The following is a 25,076-nucleotide window of genomic DNA, read 5'->3' as shown; positions in this document are numbered from 1 at the left end:
GGTGCGCGGAGAAGTCTCTTCCCCCGGAGGGTGGAGATAGTGAGCAGGAACCATGCAACGCCTCCAAAAGGAACCGAGTCCGCCCGACTCAGAACCAGCTGTAGAGAGATTTTTAATTACTGTCAAAGCGCAACAAACATTTATGGTAGAAAATGAATAGCTGAAGTTTAACTAAATGAGCCGTCGATAGAGAGACCGGTGCATTAGAAAATCAGTAAAAAGTTCATCCAATTGTTTTTGTTCATTTTGGTGATTGTGACATAAAGTTAATAAAAGCCTGGCAATACGTTTTCTTAAAAACATTGCATTAAAACAACAATTTTTAATACAGAAATGCTATGGCCAGTGAATGGAAGATTAATCATTTGACTGTAGGCCCAACAGTCACTGAAACCCTCCACAAGGAGGAGAGGTCACAGAAGGAAGGACACGTGGAAAGTTGAGTGGAAGGAGAAAGTTTGGAAAGGAAAAAAATTCTCAACCACTTTATGTATTTATTATTATTATTATTATTATTATTATTGTTGTTGTTGTTGTTGTATAGGTGATGGTATTGCAAGTTGTATTAGCTATTTTATTATTAGGCTTTTTTTATTAAATATTTTCATTATATAATTTAAATTAAAATTATTGTTGCCACCATCGTTATTATTATCATTGTTAATGGTGGTGGTGGAAGCAGCAGGAATAATAGAGGGTTTTACTTATGAGTTAGTTTTTAATTTAATACTTAACTGTTGTTGATGATGATGATAATGATGATGATGATGATGATGATGATGATGAGCTACAGTTATGTTTTCAATGAGTTTGATGCACACCCACAAATAATTACATAAAATATTATTCTAAAATATTCTAACAGAAGTTAATTCTTAAATTCTGTGTAAAAAAATTTATATAATATTTGTTTCATTTTTTTATTTTTCAAATAAATTATATATATATATATATATATATATATATATATATATATATATATATATATATATATATATATATATATATATAGTGTTTATGGAAATCCACCTATCCACCCCATCATTAATATCAAGCACCAGAATTGATCTGTTTTTTAATAAACTGCTGTTATAGTTCTGTGAAACCTGAACTTTGCTCAAATTTTCTCGTAAGCTCCCCTTAGTCCAACAAGTCGATGCCATCGGCAGCCTAAACGTTTATGTGCGACAAAATGGGAAATAACTGGACTAAAACAACCCATTGTGAGTCAGTAGGCACTTCTGATTTCTGATAACAAGATCCCCAAGGAGCTGGGAAGCTCCAGGCTCACAGTGTTAAAAAAAAAAAAAAAAGATTTGTCGTGAGTTCATCTCATGTTTGTTATTTAGGAAAATGGACTCAGCAACATACAGCATTTAGCAACAGTGTTCACTTTCAGAATAATTTAAAGTGCAGTAATGTGCTGTTTATGTGCAGTAAACTCCACTGAGATTACAGGGACGGAAAGGCTGGTCAGAGAGAGGAGGGATGGAGCTAAATCTTTCTCCAAAACAGCTCAGTCCCCTAGACTGAGCGGAGTAAAAAACCTCCAGGAACTCCTAAAGTGTTGGGGCTATAATGGAAGTTAACCATCGATGCCAGAGCTATGAATAAATGGTGTCAGACCAAAGAATATGCATGTCTAAGAATGACACAGTCAAAGTCCAGATCAAATCAGAACATATAGCAGCCTTTAAATTTGATTCTCTCTATGCAATGTGACCGATCTTGAGGTATTTTGCAGAGATAATGGTCAAAAATTCACTAGCTGTAATGTTATTGAAAAGCGGATCTACAAGCCAAACTATACTTTTCAAATTTAGCCTTCCACTTTACAATTATGCCGCACTGTCTGTCTGTTAGTGCCCAAAATATGCACTGAAGTTGGTGGTTCATACCAAAATATTCAGACAAAATCTGAATATTTCGTTATGCGCTGTGTTTTATCAATTCAGTTCCTTAATATGAGGGTAGAGAAACTGGTTCCAGTCTCTGCAGAGCCAGTGTGCAGATCCAGCACCAGTCACTTCTTCATAAATCAGACAAAGCTGGCTAGAAATACTGGGGGGGATTATCCTTAAGTCTGTTGCAGCTGGGAGCCCAGAATGTCCAGTATCTGAGTGAAATGAAAATGACCAGAGGATAAAGCACTAGATTTCGAAGTTTGTGCTCAGTGTGTGCAACAATATTCTCATATTTAGTACTTCTATTTAGAAAACCAGCAAGTAAAACCAAAACCAGTTCCTGGATCTACAATTCTTTATTTAAATAAACGTGACATGAAATGTTCCTTTAACCTGAGGGAGAGAAAATGATGTGACGCTGTACCAGTCTAAGTTAAATGGAGTGGGACTTTCCTGTTTAATTTGCGCATTAAGTGCAGTAAAAACACAACACAAAAAGGCCATTTAGACCCAGCAAATGCAAGGCTTCTTTTAAATAAACACCACTGAGGACATGTTTTCACATCTTTGCTATCAAGGATGAGTTTGGACTGAAAAATGTAAATATGTCCCTTAAGTACTCACTTTTTGCAGTTCAAAGAATCCCAGCAGCCCAAACACAGACTGCTAATGAATATCTGTGGGTGACTCATTTTGAAAAGTCTAATGGGTTTCTGTTCTCATCACTGAAAGAACAAAGCTGTCCATTTAGGTCCAGATGTGAGGAGGCAACAGCAATTGTTCTGCTGTCGATTCTGACATCTGCTATGTAAACACGTTACATAAATACCTGCCAGTAATTGTCACATCTTCAGGATGTCAGAGATCATTTTGTGGGTATATGTAAAGATGGTGTTATATAAATCCCTGGAAACCAATTTGCAACCCCATTAGGGCGTTTTTTATTTTATTTATTTATTTTTTTTTAACCACATTTATAACACAAACAAAATGTGACCGATAATTATGGATGTGAGACAATAATGACACTCCTTGTTGGTAAATGGTTGGGAAGGTTTGAATCAACGATTAGAAGTTGAATCTAGAAAAAAAAATAGAAAAATAAATAAATCTGTGAATTGCAGAGCTGATATTAATAGAAAACCCATGTGAAAAGTCAGTATTTTAACTCTACTGTCTTGTTTGCTTACCTTTTATACGGCTATTCATATAAACCACAAAGCAGAGATTATTTAGACAGTTTATAAAAATGTTATTAAGCCACAAAATATACAAATTATCTCTGCTATATTTCACCTATTTTTCTTTTGTTTTAAACATGTGAAAATAAAAAAAGTCAATTTCCAGGCGAGATCAAACACGCCATGCATTCATCCTTTATTGTAGTAGCATAATGTCTCGTCAGAAAACGGAGAAATATTATGGTATTTTATACAAATTTAAAGATGTAGGGAAAAAGGTTGAAAAAAGGTTAAGAAGGTTAAGAAATTGCTTTGAAAAAAAAAAAAAATTCCTTTTCATAGAGATCATCTGTTTATTTTTTCTTAAATAAATAAAAATACAGACTGCCATTAACCTGTTGAATAAAAAAGAAAAAAATATATTTTTGAAAATATTTATTGTAAGATTCATCAATTTCTACATCTTTTTACATTAAAGTACGTTTGTATTATTATTTTTGTTTTGAAAGCCTTAAAAAACAACACTCTTATTTTAGTAACTTTTTTTCTTTTTTTAAAAAAGTCTAACCTTTAATTTGAATTTGTTTGGTATTTATTTGGGGGACAAGGGTGATTACATGTTTTACAATTTCTATTTTAACAAAATTTGGATAATTGGAAGGAAAGGACTGTTTAATATAAACTTAGTGTTTGATTTGATGAGAGTGCTCATTTAGTTTAATTACAAAACTGTACGTTCACATTTCTATTGGGTATATCTGCGAGACAAAGGCTTGATTCCCTTATGATGGAAAAGACAGGAAAGCCTGGCTTTCAATTTTAAAAAAGTGTGTTTGTTGTAAGATATCAGGAAATAATTAGAAAACTGCTTCTTACTTAAATATCCATGTGTCTACCATCAAACTAAAAATATAAACCTGGCAAGTTTTGGTTGAGGTCTTATGTTTATTTTGCTACTAGGCATAAGAATATGCTCCAAAACTCACTCCAGTGTGTCTTCACTCTGAGGTTATTCTGGAGTAAAATATGGATTTGTTTTAAGGCTTTTTTTATACACATCTTTACTAAGGCTGCCAATAAATGTAGAGATCTCTTTGAATGTAAGAAACTTTGAAAAACAGATCAAATATTGAAATTGACTGGGTATTTTCACATAATTTAAAAGACAAGGAAGTATTCTGCAAAGAAAAATGGAGATAGGAACAGATTTTTTTTAAGAGGGCATTTTATTATTATTATTATTGTTGTTATTATGGCATCGAACCCTGAAAATGTAAATCTCTCTTTGGACACTCGACTGCTTGATTCAGTTCTCCAAACTCCACCATAAATCAGCAAACTTGAAATGAAACATCCTTACTCTTTTCACTCACAGTTCTCCCTCAGTCACCATCAATGTGCACACACTGAAAATCTCCATGGAAACTGATAAAAGAATAGCCTTTGTGTAAAATGGAAAGGATTGACGAATTACAACCTACAGGACAACTTGGGCTCGAAGTATTTGTTCCTTGTCAACAAGGAACAAACGAGTAAAATAAATCTGGGGGGAAAAAATAATAATAATTTAAGATGTTTTTATGGAGATTTAAGGGAAAATATGACAACATTTCCACACAATTAACTCTTACATTACAGTTGTGATGTTGTATTAGCATTTCAAATGAAACTGCTCGTTTTAATCTCGCTTATGTCAATTTTTCCCAGCGTAGTCTCACGTTTATTACGGCTGCAATGGATTGATCATCGCCATCAGCGACCTCTGAGTAAATACGAAGGACCGAAAGTTGCACGGATGTTGCAGATAGCAGAACGGAGAGGGTGGGCAACAGAGGAAAGGGGGGAGAGGACACAGAGAAGGAGTACAGCACGGAGTACACCACCTACACTCCTCTCCATGGCAACTACCACACTAGAAAGAGCCATAATGCAGCTCGCTCTCTTCCTTTTCTGCAAACTGTTCATTTAGTGCCATATGCAGGGTGCAGTATGTGGGAGACAAAGCATTCGCCGTCCTGTTTGTAGGAGAGGATTAGAGGAATGTGAGAAGCATCTATAACACAAAAAAACACCACCAACTGAATGTTTAAATGCATGTATGCATATGTATGCGTTCGTCGCTCCGGCAGAGACGTTGGCACAGCTTGACGCTGAATTCGTCGTCAGGCACTCGAAGGGACGGCTTGTTATTTTTGAATTAAGACGTTTGGTCTTTTTTTTATCCCTCAGCAAAGCAAGTGACAAAGTGTGTGGGAGGCAGCTGCTTTCAAATAACCGGTGTTGAGGTTTCTGGAGTTTAAAAGGCATAATAAAATCTTCCATTTCCCCCCCACCCCCCTTCAGTGCAGTCTATGTTTGTTGGAACAAGTGCAATGTGACACCACAATAACACCGTTTGGTGTAATAGTTCCTCCAGTGTCTGCTATGCGTCAGCATTCAGCTAATATAGCCTGGTGTGATGCATTACTGTGAAGAATGAACAATAGTGACACAAAGCATCTAGTGTACTTGCAACGTGTGCTAAAATATATTTATAAATTTAGTAAAAATAAAACATCTAACTTTTATTGGAGTCACATCCTGATCTGGATTGATTATCCCCCCCCCCCCGTTTAAAACTGAATGGATAGTTTTCTGCTCGTATCTGAGCAGAAAAGGTTTGTTTACTTTCGATAAAATCACATAAAAATTCCACATCCTTCTTCTGCATGAGTCAAACTGCAGGAAACTGTGCGAAAAGCAGTAAAACTCACACCATGTTAAACACCTGCAAGCTGGGGCGCCAACTCCTCCTTGACTCAACATGAAAAAACGCAACAGAAAACCCGTCCAAGGTGCAGCCAACACAAAGGGGCTTTTAATTTTTATTTCCTCTGTCTTAACGCCAGCTGCCTGCATCAAAAACTATTATTGCTGAGAGGAAAAATAAAAGCAGGAGTTTTTGGCAGTTAACAGGCTCGAAGTATCTAGAGTGTTAAAATTACGAGAAGGAAAAACAACAGCAATAATCTTGGAGAAGTAGCTGCTGCTGCCCATCAATCTAGGCTGGTTAATGTTAACCTGAAGTCCAAATCCATCTGAAGTCCAACTTTCTGAAGAGAAAAAGAAAAACGTTTCCATTTTGAAAACATTTGAAGCAGTTACCAATCTCCTCCAGGACGGTTGGGGATATTAAGAGCAATAACACAGGGCAGAGAAAGAGCTCTACTCCAAAATACAGACCTCAGTAAAACACTGAGTTAAAGTTCAAGGCAATGCAGCAACAACAAAAAAAAGAACAGCAGCTCAGAGGAAGCCTTGTCTCTCTGAGAAGAATCTAGTAACAAAAACTGGCATTGTTTTTCTTTGTAAAGCTGAAACAAGATTCCTTGGAGTGATGAAAGTAAATCTAAAAACATTTAGCAATATGAAAAACACACCATGCAAACTGTAAAGCATACAAGTTGAGGATTTGTGATGAATCAAATGTGAAGTCTTCTGTCTGACAGAACGAGTCTGGCCAAAGTTACGTTTTCAACAAGACACCCCAAACATAGCAGCAAATTTACACCAGGGTGGCTGTAAATAAAAATAACTAATAAAAATATCAAATAAATAATGACATAATGATCAAACTGCCTGCCTGGTTAGCCAAAAAGCAAACCTCTTCATTTACAGAGCTAGAGTCTTTCTACAAGTTTGTAATCTCTATAATCTTTATTTAATCATTGCGGAGGACTCGCTCTTGTAAAGCTTGTAATGAGAGTGTAAAATCCACAGCAGATGTTCAACTTAATCCAAAATTAAGTCATCATAAAAACTGTTAAAAGTGGATTCTGATGATTTTGACAGCAGCATCAGTTCGGGACTAATGAACACTTCAAGAAAAGTTACCATTTCTCTCTGATACAAAAAGAAAGAAGAGTACAGAATACTCAAGACCAACTTTCTCTGAAGGCTAAAGCTGGTCTAGATGGTCGAAAAGCTGCTGGAGTGATTCTTGGTCAGGACATGAGAGGTCAAAGGTGAAACAGTTCTGAAATCATGCTGAGGGGAAACCTTCTTGCTCGGTCGTTGTACACTGAGAGCAAAAATAGAAAAGCTAATGTGAAGCCCCTGAGGGATCAGCACAGCTCTATTGTTCAGGACTGAAGCTCAGGCAATTATCTGCTATTAACCATAAAGCAAGCACATTTTGAAAATGTTCGCTCGCTGTCTGCTTCATTTAAATGCAGAGTTCTGCGGGGCAATACAGTGAGCGGTTAGACTTTAACGAAAAATGTTTTCCTATCACGCTGAAACATTCAGAAAGATGAAAGGTACAAAAATCGCAAACAGTACTATCCTCATATCTCTAAAGGGGAGGGATTATGTAAAATCAGCTTCTTTTGAGCTTTATAGCATGTTACAGATTTATCTTCTTATCAAAAACATTCCTGGAGTGTTGTCTCGATTTTGTTCATGCATGTTTAAGGAATCCGTGAATATCCTGCGGAAACCATTCCAACGTTCCTAAACGTCGGCTTTGCTTTCATTTCAGACTCATTTTAAAAATAAACACTTTCCAGGGTTTTAGTTGGAAGACTGGCTGACTTCAGCCACAAACTGCAGAATAAATTGTTTGAAGAAGCGTAATTCAAACAACTGATAGCATGTTTGTTAGGTGTTTCATTATAGTTCTTCCAGCTGTTACACCGTATTTGCTCAGATCTGCTTTAGCGTTAAGCTCTAAACATATTTCCAATCCGCTGTTTACATAGAACTCGAGGAACTTAGGCATTCATATGTTTGCTGTAGATCGCAAATATGTTTGTCTCGACACAGAAGGCTGAGAAAAAAACTCTGCAAGGTGTTTACATGTCGTGATTCTTTTTTTTATCCAGATCCTGCGTGGTCTCGGATGGTAGGAAGGTGGAGAACTGTTACTATTTCTTATTGTCAGTCCATCACAGGGCAACACAGAGACATACGGGACAAAAAACATACACACACGCACTGTGAGCCAAGGCTAATTTGGAGATCAGTTAACCTGTCATGTTCTCAGAGTGAGGGAGGAAGCCGGAGAACCTCGAGAGAACACGAAAACTCTGGATTTGAACCCAGGACCTTTTTGTTTTAAGAAATCAGTGCTAACCACTATAAAGCATAGTCAAGTAAATAAAAAAAAGTCAATGAAACAAATTTAACTTAAGATCAAAACAGTTAAACGTGCACATCCAAATTCATTCAAAGAAAATCAATTAAATCACAGTTTCAACTATTTATTATTTCTCAGTTATCCCACTTATAGAAGGTACAAAACAGTTACACGTAAAAAAAAAAAAAAAGGTGAAATTTTAAGTTGAACAGACAAATAAAATTGAAATTTATGAAAACAAACTGAAATCACATTTTCTTGTAAAAATTCTAGACTTTTCCAGACTGAGCTTTCCAAAGGCAGCAAGGAAGGAAATAAGAAAGATACAAGGAATGCAAGAAGAAAAAAGATGCAAGGAAGAACACAAATAAGAAACGATGGAGATGAGCAAACAAGAAAGACACAAAGCTAGAATGAAATACACAGAATAGGGAATAAAGTCTGGAAGTACGTGTATTTTTTCATACATATCTAAAGGTTGAAAACAATTCAATAAAATTCCAGACTTTTCCAAACTCTGTTGGTACCCTGCGCTGTTCTTAGCTGCTCGTCCATGAATAATATCAATGAAATGTACTTTTCCCACAGAGACCCGTTAAGGTAACTCTTGCAGAGTGGAGAAAAAAGCAACAACTTTATTGAGTCAAAGTCGCGCTTCGATCCAGGCAGCGCATCCCATCGTGTGTAGACAGTTTAAATTCTGCTCAGACACAAAATATCTGCTGACTTCCAAATAGAAAACAAACCTTAAACCAACTGAGAGTAAAATAATTACTCTATGTGGTAAATCCACTTTGCTTGACGACCATTTTCTGACGGATTCCCTTCATGGAAGAGGAGTCGCCTCCCGCGCTTCCCGCTGAGCTGCTCGGAAACCCGTGAGCCGCCACGTATTTGCGGTACGCCTCTCGGATGATGCGGAAGGCTCGCGCGTTGGCGTAGGGAATGTCCGTGACCGGGTCCCGGTACAGCGCCGCCTTGTGCGTGACGGGGCAGATCTCCTGAACGGGAATCTGACGGCCGGGCTGAGCGGCGGGAGGGAAGGTCGCCTCGAAGGCTTCGTCGTCGCTGAACGTTATGTAAGTCCGGGAGCACAGTCCTCCGGTGGGCTGCTGGGATGGCGTGGTGGGAATCTGCGGTGCCGTCTGAGAGACATCCTGATCCAGCCTGTGGAAAACGAGATTATGACAATCAATAATTGCTGTATGCACTTTATTTATAAAGACCAGGATTTACTTAAATTTTTCTTTTTTATCTCTTGCTTTGATGAAATCCCAACAGATACTTCTACAGGAGATTTAAAAATAAAAAAATAAAAAATGTAATAAATCTTCTTACTAAATTGCATAACAGCTAAACATGATATAATGTTTTGGCATACGTTAATCTAGAGGAGATTAAATATTTATGGAGCAGATTATACTTGATGCAGACAACAAAATGCAAATATTAAAAAGGAGTCGCCTTTATGTCTGCAAATCCACTTTAGAGGTCGTCGGAGTCAGACTGGTGGCCACACTTACCCCTCCACGTCGACATTTTCTTCTTTAAGGAGCGAGTGAGAGACCAGGGGCATCAGGACCGATTGGTAGCGGATGGTCGGCCCCTCGAAGCGACGCTTCTTATGGACCTGTTTCTTCTTGTCTGCTTCCAGACGCTCGTACTTCTCTACAAAGAGAAACCGGAAACACTTTAGGATTCGGATTGTAGGCAAAAGGCCTGAGAAAATGAGAATCCACCATTTTATTGACTTAATAGAAAGCACAACAGACATTTACAAAATATGAGCAAGATCCATGTAAATCTTAGTAACTTAGAACAGTAAATTCAATTCAAAAATAAGCTACGGATCCCAAAGTAAAATTAAATGTAACTGAATAGTTTTTGTCAGTAAATCAAGAAGAAGAGCCAGTACATCTTATAGATTCAACATATATTCTATCTCTTAATTTTGATAATTATGGTTTACAGCTAAACATCATTTAACTGAAAAATATACACATTTATAACCCAAAGGTTATTTAGGATTTTATAACATTTTGATTTAAGTTTAGACATTATATTAAAAAAAAAATTTAAATAAAAGCTCTGCAGAAATTCAGTACACAAACAGAGGTCACTTGACAGTTGTCATATCAGCACTCAAACGATCACAGATGTCCTAAAACAGTCCTAGAGAAGCTAGCTATTCAAAGTGTTGTGTCCAAGAATATCAATGGAAAGTTGGGTGGAAGAAAAACATTTAATTAATAATAAATATACATCACAAACAGGGATAGCAGCGAGCTTAAGAGGACTGTGAAACAAAGCCAACTCAAGAGTCCGGGGGGAAATTCACCAGGCTGAACTGTTGTTACGTTAAAAGCAACCATACCAGCGTATCTAGAGCATGGACTACAACCGGCCCATTTCTCATTGAGCCAGACATGAAACAGACAACAACATGAGCTAATGAGAAAAAGGACCAAACTGTTGCTCAGTGGTCCAAGGGACTATTTTCAGAAAAGAAAAAAAGTTAATTTCAGCATAGCATTTTGAATATTTTCTTTTACAAAAGTCCAGAGGAGATGGAAGACCTTTTATTTGTTTTGTTTTATTCAAGAACTACTATTATCCTTTTTGTTGGATCATATTCTTTTTGTTCCACTTCATTTCCAGTCGGGAAGGTACTGAATTTAAAATTTTCGTCACCTGAAAACGATAACCATCAAAATTAACAGAGGTAAACACTTTAAGTTTATATCACTTTGTGTGTCATAAATCTGTAGGAATTTCACTTTTTAAAGCTAATTACTGGAAGAAATTTACTTTCAATTAAATGCTCATTTAATTGAAAGTCCAGGAGCTCAGGACTTTCAGCAAGTGGCTGGGGAGAGGAAAGTCTGGGCCTCCCTTCTTAAGTTGCTACCCCCGCGATCCAACCCCGGATAAAGTGGAAGAAAATGGATGGATGGATAAATTCTCATTTATTAAGATGCACATGGAGCATTTGCTTCAATGCAAGACCCAAAGGAATATTTCAATATAATTTATTAAGCAGCATGTCTCCTGCCATTACTTTCATCTATTCGTATTGCTGCTCCTGCAGAGTTTCGTCACCCGCTCTCTCAATACACAACAGGAAATACCGAGTTGTTGAAAAGGTTCTCACCCAGAGACCGAATGTTGACCTCAGCTGTGATTTTAGCCTCAGCCAGCAGCTCCTCCTGGGTCAAAGGTCGGTCCCGGTGAGCCCCTCTCCGTCTCCTAGGAGCATCCTGACGCTCCTGTAGGCGAAGGTTGGTCTTCCTGGTGTGTTCACTGGTGGACTGTCGCACAGACTTCCGAGCTACAGAACAGCAGAGACATCATTTCATTACAAACCCAAAACCAACCCAATCCCTGAAGCAATCCTCATACAATAATCATGTGCTTATTATAATTATTTGCAGAATGATTACTTACTAGGATTATTTACTAAAATAACCTGGACCATTAAACATAATTTGAGGGGAAGAAAATAATTTTTGCAACTTACATTCAGCAAAATCGTGAAATTCTTGAGGAATCCTCCTTTTGAGCTCCACTTTGGTTTTCTCTGTCCTCTTCTGCTCCTCGTTGGGTTTTTTAGGTTTGGGTTTTGCCACCTTTATAGGCTCCTTGGAATAAACATAAAATATATACCATACTGATTACTAACACCCAGGCGTAAAACAGAACATGCTGCATGTCTGCTTGGGGTTTCACCAGTATATAGTAGAGAAGATGGCCCTGCACATGATAGTGATGGCTGATAGTAGCATATGCGCCATGCTGTTAAAATCCTGACCTAAAGCAGGCTCCTCATTTTGTTGCACTAGTGCCTGTTTAATATATACTCCTATTTTTTCACAGCAATCTGTTAAAGATCCCAAAGAGATGCTGTAACATTTGGTGGAATGTCATTTGTAATACACCACAATGAAATTACAGTTAATTTAATTAATCATATGAGTCGCTGTGTCAACACATATTCACAAGGCAAAAAGTTTGTTTTTATATTCAAGTCACTCTTTTAGACTATGTTAGTGCTCGTAAAAATGTTTGTTTTAAAAATGCTTTCAGAATGTTTCATTTGTAACCAACTTAAATGACTTACAAGGCTTAATGCTGAAAGCTTCTAAAATACCTTATAAGCTTTTGTGACAACCCGACTCTTCCTCCGAGGAGCATCTTCCTCCTGGTCGCTGTCAGGCTCCTCGCCCTCGTCGATATCGAAGTCGCTGTCCACCTCGTCCTCTGTGTCAGAGTGCTCTCCGTGATATTCATCATCTCCCGATTCCTGAGAGCAAACAAACGGAGCCGTCCAGATAACATGATGAGAAGTAATGATGAGAATTTTAAAAATATATTTCTCATTCAGGTTAGTTAAGCTTCTCCAAGGTTTAAGGCGATGACGCGATTAAAATGTGGTCAAAAGTAATGTTGAATGAATGATCAGCAAATGAAAAAACAACAGATGTTCAATAAACAACTCAGATTCATACATGCAGGCTGAAAAGCATTATTGTTTAAATACTGATATCTGAGCTATACCTTTATGTACAAGTAAATTACTAACTATCTTTATACATTCATGAGGCTCAAAACTGGTTTAAATTTATACGTTCATGTTTTTATGCTCCATTTTGCATATCTGTTTAAACATGTCTGTCTCAATCGTCTGTGTAAATAAATGTTTTTTGGAGGGGGCTTTTACAAATAAAAATATATAGGAAATATTCCAAACAATATATACACGCTATGAATCAATTTATGCTTTACCTATAGTCTCTTACACTCTCATATAGGAAGGAAGCAAAATTTGTTGCATTTGTTTGAAATACAAACTATTTCAAAATGCCTCAGTTAGATGTTTACTTTCCGTATCTGGGTAGTTCTAAACTATGAGGTATTTATCTTCTTTTTTTTTCAGTGTAACTGCTTACATCGTTGAAGCCTCCGTATGTCGTTTTGTAAAACTCATCCTCTTCTTCAGCGTCCAGAAGTTTGGACATGCGGTTCCCCGCAGTCTTCCTCGGTTCGCGTCCAACTGCCAGGCTCATAGCTCCGAGCAATGCTAACCGACCTTAGCTTCTGTTTGTGCTGCTCCTTAATGTGTGCTCGTTTTGCTGTCATAAACTAAATTAATATTTTTGTTACCATGTTTATTTTATAATATACTACCACCCTACGTCCACCTCACCAAATAGGCAAATCACGATTTATTCATTAGAAAAACTCTATCGAACAGGGTGCTAACTGCTAACCCCAACCGTAGCAGCAGAAAAGTTTTACTTCCGGGACACGCTGTGTACGTCAGGCCTACCGGATCAATGGGTCTTCAAAATAAAGGAACTTTGGACCTTGCTGATTTATTTTCTAATTCAAAATATTAGAATATGCGCCACAGGTTGATGGATGAGGTTCGTTTGTCAAATAAAAAATAAATAAAAATAAGATAAAGCTTCCAAGCAGTTAGTAAGCATACTTTTTAGTGGAAAGTTTGCATGTCTTTCTATGTCTTTATCATAGTAAATATAAATGTGCTATAAATATCTCGTATATCTTAAATACTGTTTTCGTATATTAGCGGATAATCATCATAATAGGCAAAAATAAAGACTTAAAGTCGTCAGATTGTGTGTAATTAATCTATATATAATGTTTCATTTAGTAAAATAATTATTGAAATACATGTATACCTTTCAATAACGTTCTAATTTATTTTATGGGACTGTTCTGACAGTGTACCTAAAACAATCTGAAAATGTAAATACAATAGTTTCAAATTGATTGATTCCCTTTATTACCTTATTAAAGGTAATAAATAAAGTCACTGTGGCTTTGAATATCAAAAGAAAAATAATAATAATAACGTTTTATTCCATTTGAATTTTTGCAGTTTTTTTGTAACTTAAAAAGAGGCTTGCCGAGCAGGTTACTTATTTAAATCAAACCCCATGGTATCCAGAAGTTTAAAAATATCACTATCTGAGATTTATTTACTTATTTATTGTACTTAACTCCAAAACCTTCAGTGCAAAATACTATTTTATTAAAGTGTTAAAATAAAAATTAAACATTTTTATAATATTTAGTGTTCATTCAACCTTCACTGCAAGATGCTTTTTTTTTTTTAGCTCTACTGTACTGGAGGCCTCTGTTGAACGTTACTCTGGAAACAACTTGCTTCTTCTCTCTAAGCCCCTTGCTTGACTCTGTCAGCGTTACTGTATTGTCATGGCAACAACATCACTTTTCCAACATCAGAGAAACAAAAGCTGCCGGGAACATGGGCTGTGGTTGTGATAGTAAATGAAAAGCATCACCAGTCAGTTGTTAAAAGCAGTCATTTATTTTATTTTCACAAACACATGTGTGTCGTTAAAGGAGTGTTTCTGTGTTCACAGCATGTGCAGCTAGCTCCACTCTCTGGTGGACGCCTCTGATCACTGCTGTAGTAAAACATGTCCTAAAAATGGGAGCAGAAATTGAAAGTTGTAAGCTCAGAACCGATTGTCTACCCTTTGGATGCTGAGCAAAGCAACGTCTTCTTTCCCACAGTACTCACTCTGAAACTCAAATGTCCATCAGTGGAAAGAGACCCAAATCGATATTTTTCAGTGAATAATCATTTCAATTCATGCAGCCCTCCGGTATTTAAAAGAAACATTGTTCCATAAACATGTTGAATAATGTACGATGCATGTGACAATATTAATAAAACAAACCGTAATCATTGAGAAATACCATAACCTTAATATAAGGCCAGGATCCCTGCTGGCATTTTATCCAAGGTCTAAAAAGAATCACAAGTTACATAATTGGCCATTATACTCCTCCTTTAAAGAACAAGCAAAAACACAAGTTAGCAAACCATTGTATTAGTTAATCTTTCTTTCTTTGACAGTTTATATATTTATTTGGGAAATGGTAAAGATGTGTGAAAAGCCTTAAAATAAATTTCTCTCTTACTCCAGCACCATTTCACAGTTCCAGTTCTAAATGTTTAACTTTGACTGGAGGTATTTGTAAGATTAGGCACAGTTTTGTAGCCATTTTCCTGACTTATTAATATTAACAAAAGTGGCTCATTTGAATGACATGTTTCCCTGCGTTTCCCATTTTTTAAAGGCAGCTAAGACAGATCCACATCTGTTTTATAGCATATTCTTACAAACAGAAGTCATGGAGGTTGGATGAAAAGTTAATCAGCATTATAATTAACTTAAACAGTAAAGAATCCATTAAAAGACTTGCTATTCATTTTATAGTATTTGCATAAAATACACAAACTGCAGGATCCAGTGGTACCTGAGAATCAATTAAAGTGGCTCTTTAACAGCTGAAACCAGAAGTTTACTTACTCTGAGTAAAAAGACTATTTTCTGTCTCATTGTCTGGAGTTAAATCAGACCAAACTTTGTTTGTTTTAGGTCAGTTAGAATGACGAAAATGATGTCTACTGGCTAAATGGCAGAAATAATGAGAGAAAAAAACTGTCTTCAAAATCAGACATAATCTGACAAAAATCAGGACAGGCAGCTGAAAGTAAACCAGAAATAAGTCTCAGCCAGAAAAAAATCTGATTGACACATCTTTTGTTTTTATGTCTTAATCTTTCCACATTTTATTTATTCCCTGTCAGTGCTGCTTGGTTTTTAATGGCATGCAGTGTTTTTCTTTTCCAAGAGGAAACAAGAACGAAAAGAATCCTTGTCAATATAGATTTTGTTGGAAACTCAACTTAAAATCCTCACAATGTGTGTAATATGTCATGCTCTGATTCATTAAAGTTATCAGGCACTGCTAAAAGTACGTAGCAGTTAGTAAAAGGTAATAATTTCTTACATTAAATCCAAACATTTCAAATAGTCAAACGCATTTTATTTCTTCTCATCCTGCCACACCTTATGAAACACATTTTTTTCCGGTTTATCAAACGGACTCATAAGAGTTTCATGGTGAACCTGCTCGTCTCCATGTAGTTTGACGTCCCTGTGTTGCTGTTGGACATGGCGCTGCGTGGCACGTAGGCGATCGTTGCCGTGTGCTTGATTTGCCCCTTTCCTTTGCTCCAGAAGAACATGAAAACGAAGCACACGGACACTGAGCCGAAGAATGAGACGAATCCGATCGTTGCTGCTATCAGAAGAGTCTTCACATCAAACGGGAGCTTCTCATCTCCATCCACTCCAGGGGGAGAGGAAGGAAAGGCAGGCCAGCCTTTAAGACGATAGCGTTTTTTAGGAGATGATGGCAAGGCTTGGACATGAAGGCTGACGCGCAGGCTTTCATTTCCCGCTGCATTGGACGCCACGCAGATATAAGTGCCGCTATCATGTGGCTGAGCGTAGCGCACCTCCAGGGAGCCGTTGGAGAGGGCCCGTATCCTGCCCACAGGTGAAACCTGCCTTAGCTGGGGATTAAGCCAGCTGACAGATGGCTGGGGGTCACCTTCCGAGCTGCAGTAAAACACCACAGAGTGTCCTTGACTCACTCTCACATCTTGAGGCCTCTGGTCCACAATCCGAGCCTGCCGGCAGGTGAGCAGGCTCGGTAGTTCATCCTCGGAGAACTCCAGAAAATTCCAGCCCTGCAGCTGGGTGGAAGTCATGCAGGTCGGCAGACACCCACCAAAGTTCACATACAGCCGCCTTCGAGCCACCCAAAGCAGGCGGCAGTCACAAGCGAGGGGGTTGTTGTCGAGCCCCAGGCTTTTTAAGGTGACCACTGAATGGAAAGACCCTGCCTCGAGAGTAGTGAGAAGATTTCGTGAAACATTCAGCACACTTAAATATCCCAAACCTTTAAATGCTCCAGTTTCGATGCTTGCCAGTGAGCCACCGACGAGATGAAACTCTTGGAGCCGGAGTAAGTCTCCAAGCAGGTTCCCATGGATGTGGGTTATAGGGTTGAAAGAAAGGTCAATGGACACGAGGTAAACAAGGTGATGCAAAGCAGTGTATGGCACCTCTTTAAGGTTGCAGTGCTTGATGGATAAGGATGTAAGATTGAGGCCGAACAGACTGTTTCCTGACAGAGTCTCCAGCCTGGGGAAATGTGCAACAACGAGCTCCTTTAGGTGCAGCAGGGGGTAGAAAGAGTAGTTTGGCAGCAAGTTGAGGTCCAGCTGGTGAATGTGAAGGCTTTTTAACACAATCAGCTGAGTGAGCGCCTCGGTTGGCACAACAGTAAGGTTAGAGCCATCAAGATCCAACCTCTGTAGGCCACTCAGCCCAGCAAAGGCTTGATTAGAGATAAAAACAAAGTCGTTATTGTCTGCTAGGAAAACCTGCAGAGATCCTAAGTCTGTGAAGGTAAAGTCTAAGAGGACAAGAATCTTATTGCTGCTTATATCTAGCAACTGCAAGTTCGTCAAACCAGCAAACACTCCCACGGAGATGATCCTGAGGTGATTGCGAGAAAGACGCAGCGTGAGCAGATTCTGCAGGCCAAGGAAGGCTTCCGCTTCAATCAGCGCCAATAGATTGTCACTTAAATCGAGGTGTAAAAGTTGAGTTAGTTTGTGAAACTGCTGATTCACCAGAGTCTTGATCGTGTTGTGGGTCAGGTTGAGCAGCTCGGCATCTTGGGGGAGACCGTCAGGCACGGCACTGAGCTGAGCGCCGGAGCAGTTTGCCTCCAGAGCAGCGGCGTTGCAGCGACAGGATGGTGGACACAGCCAGAGGGATTCGGACGGTAGCGCCACCCCTGCAGCCAGCAGGTACACAGCCCTCCAGTACAAACACAGGTGGGCTGCAGTCCCCTTAAACATCTGGAGACCTGCCTGTATGTGAGAGGAAAAAACAGTGACACCTGTTTAGTACATGTCAGAATGAAAATACATCTTCTATTAACACCCTTTGAGGTGTTAAAAACTAGATATCGATTATTTTCTTCTTGACTAAAAGGGGGAATTTTTATTATTCTGAATGGTTTTGATGTAAAAGAGATGTAAATAAGGGTCGCTAAGTTTATTTCCTTCTAAATTTCCACAATTTCTCTAGTATACTAATGATACTAATCTTTAATCTCTAACAACTAACTTTTTACACTAAATAGGGATTACAGTCAATTCAGATTTTTCTTGAAGACCTACAAAGCTGTGGAAAAAATACTTGTCACCTTATGGATTTCTTGTGCTTCTGCTTTTTTGTCACAGTAAATGTCACACTTCTGTTTTAAATCATCAAACTAATTTTACATAAAACAAATATAGCTGCAAAAATAAAAACATTTTAAAATGACGATTTTAATTATTAAACTAAACATGATATCCAAACCATCCAAACATCCATCCATCCATCCATCTTCTTCCGCTTATCTGAGGTCGGGTCGCGGGGGTAGCAGCTTCAGAAGGGAGGCCCAGACTTCCCTCTCCCCAGCCACTTCTTCCAGCTCTTCCGGGGGAATCCCGAGGCGTTCCCAGGCCAGCCGAGAGATATAGTCTCTCCAGCGTGTCCTGGGTCTTCCCCGGGGCCTCCTCGCGGTGGGACGTGCCCGGAACACCTCACCAGGGAGGCGTCCAGGAGGCATCCTGACCAGATGCCCAAGCCACCTCAACTGGCTCCTCTCGATGTGAAGGAGCAGCGGCTCTACTCTGAGTCCCTCCCGGATGACTGAGCTTCTCACCCTATCTCTAAGGGAGAGCCCAGCCACCCTACGGAGAAAACCCATTTCGGCCGCTTGTATCCGCGATCTCGTTCTTTCGGTCATGACCCAAAGCTCATGACCATAGATGAGGGTGGGAACGTAGATCGACCGGTAAATCGAGAGCTTCGCTTTTTGGCTCAGCTCTTTCTTCACCACGACGGACCGGTACAACGCCCGCTTAACGGCAGACGCTGCACCAATCCGCCTGTCGACCTCCCGCTCCCTTCTTCCCCCATCCAAACATTATGTGAAAATATAATCTGACTCACCCATCCCATCTTACGTTTAACAAAAATATAGTGAAGATCTTGGCTAATATTCTGTGAACTGACGAAATAAAAGGGGGAGGAAGGCATCCTGTTATATCTGATGTAAAACAAACACATCATTTAAAGATAAAAAAAAAGTCACTCCAACAGACAAGCATGGTAGTTGCAGTATGATGATCAGGGGGTGTTTTGCTGTTTCAGGATCTCGTTCATATTTGATGGCAGAAATCCTGAAGGAACATGTGCGGACATCAGTTTGTGACCTTCTGCTCAACCAGATTCGGTTTATGCTGCAAGAAAATGACCCAAAGTACAAGTGCAAGTCTGGCCCTGAATGGTTCAAAACATAAGCAGAACAACAAAATGAAGCTTTATAGATTGACCGAGACTTTGTCGGGGCTTCAATCTTTCAGAGAGGCTGCGGTATTATGTAGAAAAGGTAATTCATCCTTAAAACTGTTGCTGCCAATATTGCTGAATCTAAGTAATTAATCAAGGAAGAGTCGGCCAAAATTCCTCCACAACATTAAAATGACTCATTTACAAACATGCAGTTTTAAGAGGCTTTCTTACCCATTGATATATCTAATCATTATTTGAAAACTCTTTTGTTTTAACTGTTTATTTTTATCAAATACTGAAGTTTGGTTCATGATAAGACGGTCAGAAAGGCAAGAAGGAAGGGAACATTTAGGATGGGGGGTGAATTTCACAGCACTGTATTTATGAAGTCAGCTTTATTAAATTGCAAGCAGGTCTGTCTCCTAGGAAACAAACCGTAAAGAAATAAAGAAGAACTCAAGACTCCTGCAAAGTACTGCACGATCTTTCCCTGAATGTACCAACAGTAAGATTTTATAGGAAGCTGCTACTTTGATTGTCAAAAGCGCATTCAACAAGAAAATAAAGCTCTTCATGCTGAGAGTTATATATTTTATGTTTGTAATTAATTAATTACTGAAAAACGCAGGTAATTTAACACTTAGAAACCCTCGGACAGCTGAGCAGTATTGAAACAATTTTCCTGTTTACCTCTGGTCCTTAAGAAGCTGTCGTTAAAAAAAGTAGAAGAAAAAAAGAGTAAAATGAAAAGCGGAGATATATTATGCGTTTTTATTTTTAATTCCAGGATTCAACATGAGAAAGACGACCTAAGGAAGTCATTAAATACTCTGTGTTGTGTTGACGGGAGATAATGACAGCCTCAAGTCAAAGCAGATTTTTTAAAAATTGTTTTTGCTACAGCTGATGGTGGCGAGGTAACCTTAGCAACACGGATTGAGGCTGCAGTCCAAAGAACGGTTTTATTTTAGCTTGACAGCTCTTGCAGGATTTATAAGAAAGAGAAAACAGTAAAACAAAGAGCAGGCTGTAAAGCCAGTGTACTCTTGTTTGATGTGTGCACATAGAGTGATAAAGAGAGTAAACCGGCACCACAAGAGGCTTCACATCGAGCCTCTGTTTAGTCTCTTTAGCCATAATTTCATCTCTTCAAATCTTTCAGTGCTTTTGTGAGCTTTTTTTGTTTTTTTTCTCATTTATCTGTGACACATATGCTAATGTCGCAGCTTGAGAGTTTGCGCTGGCATTTCTCAGTGTTGAGAAATTCATTGCAAAGAGCTTTGTTAGTTTAAAAGGTTGAGATTTAAGCAAAACCCATGTTCTCTGCATTTTTATAGCACTTAATTAGCATATCAGTTTTAGGTTTAGCTGCAAACGCTGAGATCACTTCTCCAAAATTTAATCAGCACACTGACTGTTTTATCAGAGGGGTAGATGTACTTTAGAGCTCTTCTAAAAACTGTTTAATTTATCGTCAGGAAAATTGAACATTGAGGTTTAGTTGCAGTGAAGAGCGCTACACATGCAGTGGTCTTTGAAAATGTAGACCACATTCAGCATATTATCTGATTATTGTGATTTTAGAGAAACAATAGACCATAAAAAAAGTAACTTTTTCATAATTTAATATAGCACCTATGTACAATAAAAGAAAATTAAAGAAATATTTCAAAGCTCGTACTTTGTTGAAGCACTTTTTAATTTAATTTCAGCATTCAATCAAGGAATCGATCAACATCCCACCTCCTGACTTGGCAAGGTTTGCAGTTCTACCCGGCGAATTTTCTCCAAATCTATCAGATTACGATGAGTTATCTAATCCAAAACCCACTTCAGGTGTCAGACCGCGAAGTTTAATTCGACAGAAAAAGAGCTCTTTCTTCATAGTCCAAATTACAGGAGATTATTATCACATAAAAGGTTCTCATCTCAAACTCCTGCAGCTCTGTCAATGTTGCTGTCTGCCTGTTAGCAGCCTATCTTGTCTTTTCCTCTAGTTTGGAGAAACATCCACTTTCTGTAATGTCTCTGTTGGGTCCTTTTCTCAAATTATTAGTCTTATTGCCATGTATAATCCTGTACATTTTGTACCTCTGCTCTGACTGATACCTTTGTAAAACCAACATCTTTTCGGTCCTTTGCAGCCTTCCTACAAGTTCACCTTTATTTCATCCGATTTACCATCGGCTGAATAAGTGTGGGCTGAATAATACTGAGTATTGAAACTGTTGTACTTTAACAAAGTGTTAATGCATTTGTTATTTGATATTTTCTTTTGACCTGTACAGAATAATAACTGCGTGTGAAAAGTCTCTAAATGAGACTTTTTATCCCAGTGAAATCTGCAGCAAAAACCTGTAGATTAACAGAGATTATTCAAAGACACTGTCATGCCACCAGTGCAGAGAAATTAGATGTGGTTGCAGATTCTCCAACAGTGACGACTTTTGGATAATGATCCTTTACTCATAGTTTTGTCAAAAATCACTGAGCTGCACGACAAATCAAATTAAGTCTTCCAAAAACAAAATCTTTCAGTTCTCCAGATGCAATTCAGGGATGATCTCAGTGTAATTATTATTGTAACGGACGACAGTTTTACTGGTTAAAGTTGTAAAGACAGGGCTCTAATATTACAAAGTTATAGTTTTATTGATGTAGAGAAGAAATCTTTAATTTTTTTATGACAAAAAAATCCTTAAATGTTTATATGGGTTTTCCAATGAAAGCCTTTAAAACTGAGTGTCCCTTATTGCAAAACAAATAAGAACCTTTTAAAAAAAATCTAAGCATGTCAAGGTTAAAAAAGCAGAACATTTTGTCACAGTTCAAAAACATATAAACACATATAGAGAATCCAAGTTGTAGAACAGTTAGGAAAGAGTTGTATTGTATTAGTTGTATTTTATCTGTTATTTACCTTCATGTCGTCATTTTGCCACAATCAATGCAAAAAAAAATAAAAAATCTATGTTGACTTTTTTTTTATTCAGACATTAATCCCTATTGTCTGAGTACAAGAGTTTTAAAAATACCATTCATGTTACTGGGATATAATCCTCTTGTCATAAAGTATCAGAGACGCATTAATGCGGTGATAGCAGGGGGCTGAAGTTTGGAGCAGAGATCGTGGCTTTAATATTCCTAGAACTATGATCATATAACAGATAAATATGTGCCGTAATATCAGGAAAGCCTGTTAGAGGTTCTAGCATTTCTTTCCTCAACCTCTGAATCCTCCCAAACTCTTTTCATTCATTTATTTGTAGATGGTTGGGCAGTTGCAAAACCCACCAGCAGGGGGCAGAATAAGTAGAGAATTGTATGCGAGTTTATATCAACAGCTGAGATGATCTGTTACTGGGAAAACGCCCAGTTTCTGTCACACACACGGTGAGTTGTCCCTCTTGTCTGTGAGTGTGATTATTCCGTGTGAGCACGAAAACAACAATCTCTTCAAAAGCTAAACAGAACCGTCAGATACAGCAAACTGACTGCAGGTGTGACGGAGTTCAGCTCATCAGAAAATGTGAGACTTGCTGGTAAAAATCTCTTTAAGTTGCCAGAAGAAAAAAAAGATAGAAGCAAAAACAAGTGACACATAAAGTGTGATCGGTGTTGGCAGCTCCGCTCAAAACTTCCAGTGCTGTACAGGGCACACCAGAAGAAGAGACATGAGAGGAATGGGAAATGTTTCTCAGCTTTTGCAGAAACAATAATGCATCTCAAAGGACATAACGTACATTTTACCTCTCCTGTAAATTTCTCTTTCTTGTGCGATGCTGCTTCTTCCAAATACATCTAGTTTAAAATCTGCGCTGCTTATTTTGTCTGGGAAGATTTTCTGGAGTAGTCTTGATGATGTTTGTTGTTTGGATGAAACATCTGATGATGATGATGATGATGATGATGATGATGATGATGATGATGATGATGATGATGATGATGATGATGACAGCAGCTCTTAACATCTCAGAAACCATTACACAATTTGAAAATATGTTGGTTTTTGTTTTTTTTACTGTTGCTGTAGTTTCTAACTCAAACACAGGCACATTGCCTCACTTAGCAAACATAATCACAATCATTTTTTGAGTAAAGGAAAGAAAAAAAATCAAACATGGCAACTCACCTTTTCTTCAAATCGAACTGCTTGTCAGTCTAGTCGCTCACTTTTTAAATGCGAATCTCTTTTCTTGCTGTTGTTGCCTGTAGTGAATATGAGCAGAGATGATTCAGACGCCGCAGCCAAGTGGAACAAGCAGTTCGGGAGAGCAAACACGCAAGGAGCAACAAGAAAGCTTCCTCCTCCTCTCCCTGACACCCCATTGTGAGAATGCAAACTCCCGAGGAAGCGTGATGCTGCAGCTCGGTTGCCTCTCCGACTCGGCCGTCCTCATGGCAACAACAACAACCCGGCTGTGGATGTGGAGAGCGTGCAGGGGGATTATATGCAATAGCTGCTGGACTCCCTCCAACACACGGCTCTTGGATGACAGGATGCAGGTCTGCCCATCGCTTGGGAGGTCGAAGCAACACCTGATGGAGAAGAATCCGAGCAACAGACACCTGACAGCCGTCAGAACCTTTAGAAAGTTTATAAAACTGATACAGATTGAAAATATGCATTCTGGTTGATCTGAGCTTTTTGGTATGGCACTATTAGTTAGTAATCCATCTAGATTAATCATGTAATTTATAATAAATCATTTTCAACACTAAATAGGTTTGATCCATTTTTATTTTTATTTATTTATTTTTTGCGGTACTGAAGGTGGTGGAATGAAGTGAAAAGCTTAATATTTAAGAGAGAGAACCTCTTGGGACAGTGGGTCAAATCTTTACACAGACATAGTTATTGAGGCACTTGAGTTTTTAATCAAGATCTTGTTAAATTAGAAGACATAATCTTTACTCTGGATTTAAGAAACTATGTAAATCCTGTGATATTAATTGAAGTGGAAGCACTCAGATGGCAAATCTTAAAACAGGTGAATGGCTTTAAAAATTGTGTTACAGGACGGGGTGTTATTGTTTGATTCTAAACTTAATCATACTTTATAGTTACTGGAGCTTCATTTTGCTTTACATTAAGCATAGCAAACCAAAAGAAAACCAAGAAATGTGGACATAATTAGATTTAAAGTTGATTGTTGACGTCAGCAGACCTGGCGGCAGCCAAAGACAAGCAATCTTTGTTTTATTTTTGTTTTTTTAAGAGAAAGAAATTATGCTTTGCCTGACTTTCACATTCATATTCCAATCTGCTGAGAAATAATGAGAGCAGTTCATTTATTTCCTCTTAGAAAAAAATACCGATGTATTTTTCTGCACAGACGCTTTCTCAGTGTCTATCTAGGACATCTGTCTAGATTTTCTTTTATTTTTTTATGTCACATCCACATTCTGAACATTGATACTTATATTTTTCAACTGCACAAATAAATAGCCAGACTGCAAATCTACAATGGCAAATAAAGCTTTGGTGGATTAATGAATTGAGGTCAGCAGCCAGGAGGCAAGTAAATAATTCGAGAAGGGAATCGATTGAGACTAACACGACCTTCACTCTGAACAATATGCTCTGAGACAGGGAGTCAGCTTTAAG

At 38.2% G+C, this 25,076-nt stretch overlaps 2 protein-coding genes and 1 long non-coding RNA gene across 3 annotated transcripts; 1 reads left to right on the top strand and 2 right to left on the bottom strand.

The window, feature by feature from the left end:
* The first annotated feature begins 6 nt into the window (after positions 1 to 6).
* On the top strand, positions 7 to 11,139 carry LOC114155906 (uncharacterized). Its single transcript, XR_003597864.1, has 3 exons — positions 7 to 30; positions 6,743 to 6,749; positions 11,061 to 11,139. It is a non-coding gene; the product is annotated as an uncharacterized LOC114155906 (long non-coding RNA).
* On the bottom strand, positions 8,310 to 13,513 carry vps72a (vacuolar protein sorting 72 homolog a). Its single transcript, XM_028036055.1, has 6 exons — positions 13,148 to 13,513; positions 12,349 to 12,501; positions 11,719 to 11,839; positions 11,353 to 11,529; positions 9,725 to 9,869; positions 8,310 to 9,368 (listed from the first exon to the last, which is right to left on the bottom strand). The coding sequence occupies exons 1-6, from the start codon at positions 13,262 to 13,264 to the stop codon at positions 8,978 to 8,980; spliced, it is 1,104 nt and encodes a 367-aa protein (XP_027891856.1). The 5' UTR covers positions 13,265 to 13,513; the 3' UTR covers positions 8,310 to 8,977.
* Positions 13,514 to 14,533: 1,020 nt separating this feature from the next.
* Positions 14,534 to 24,125, bottom strand: LOC114156394 (leucine-rich repeat and immunoglobulin-like domain-containing nogo receptor-interacting protein 1). Its single transcript, XM_028036798.1, has 2 exons — positions 23,601 to 24,125; positions 14,534 to 17,991 (listed from the first exon to the last, which is right to left on the bottom strand). The coding sequence occupies exon 2, from the start codon at positions 17,977 to 17,979 to the stop codon at positions 16,150 to 16,152; it is 1,830 nt and encodes a 609-aa protein (XP_027892599.1). The 5' UTR covers positions 17,980 to 17,991; positions 23,601 to 24,125; the 3' UTR covers positions 14,534 to 16,149.
* Between the last annotated feature and the right edge of the window lie 951 nt (positions 24,126 to 25,076).

Source organism: Xiphophorus couchianus, chromosome 13, assembly GCF_001444195.1.
Source record: "Xiphophorus couchianus chromosome 13, X_couchianus-1.0, whole genome shotgun sequence".
Taxonomy (NCBI): Eukaryota; Metazoa; Chordata; class Actinopteri; order Cyprinodontiformes; family Poeciliidae; genus Xiphophorus; species Xiphophorus couchianus.
Note: the sequence above shows the minus strand (reverse complement) of the source record. Positions and strands in the feature narration are given on the sequence as shown.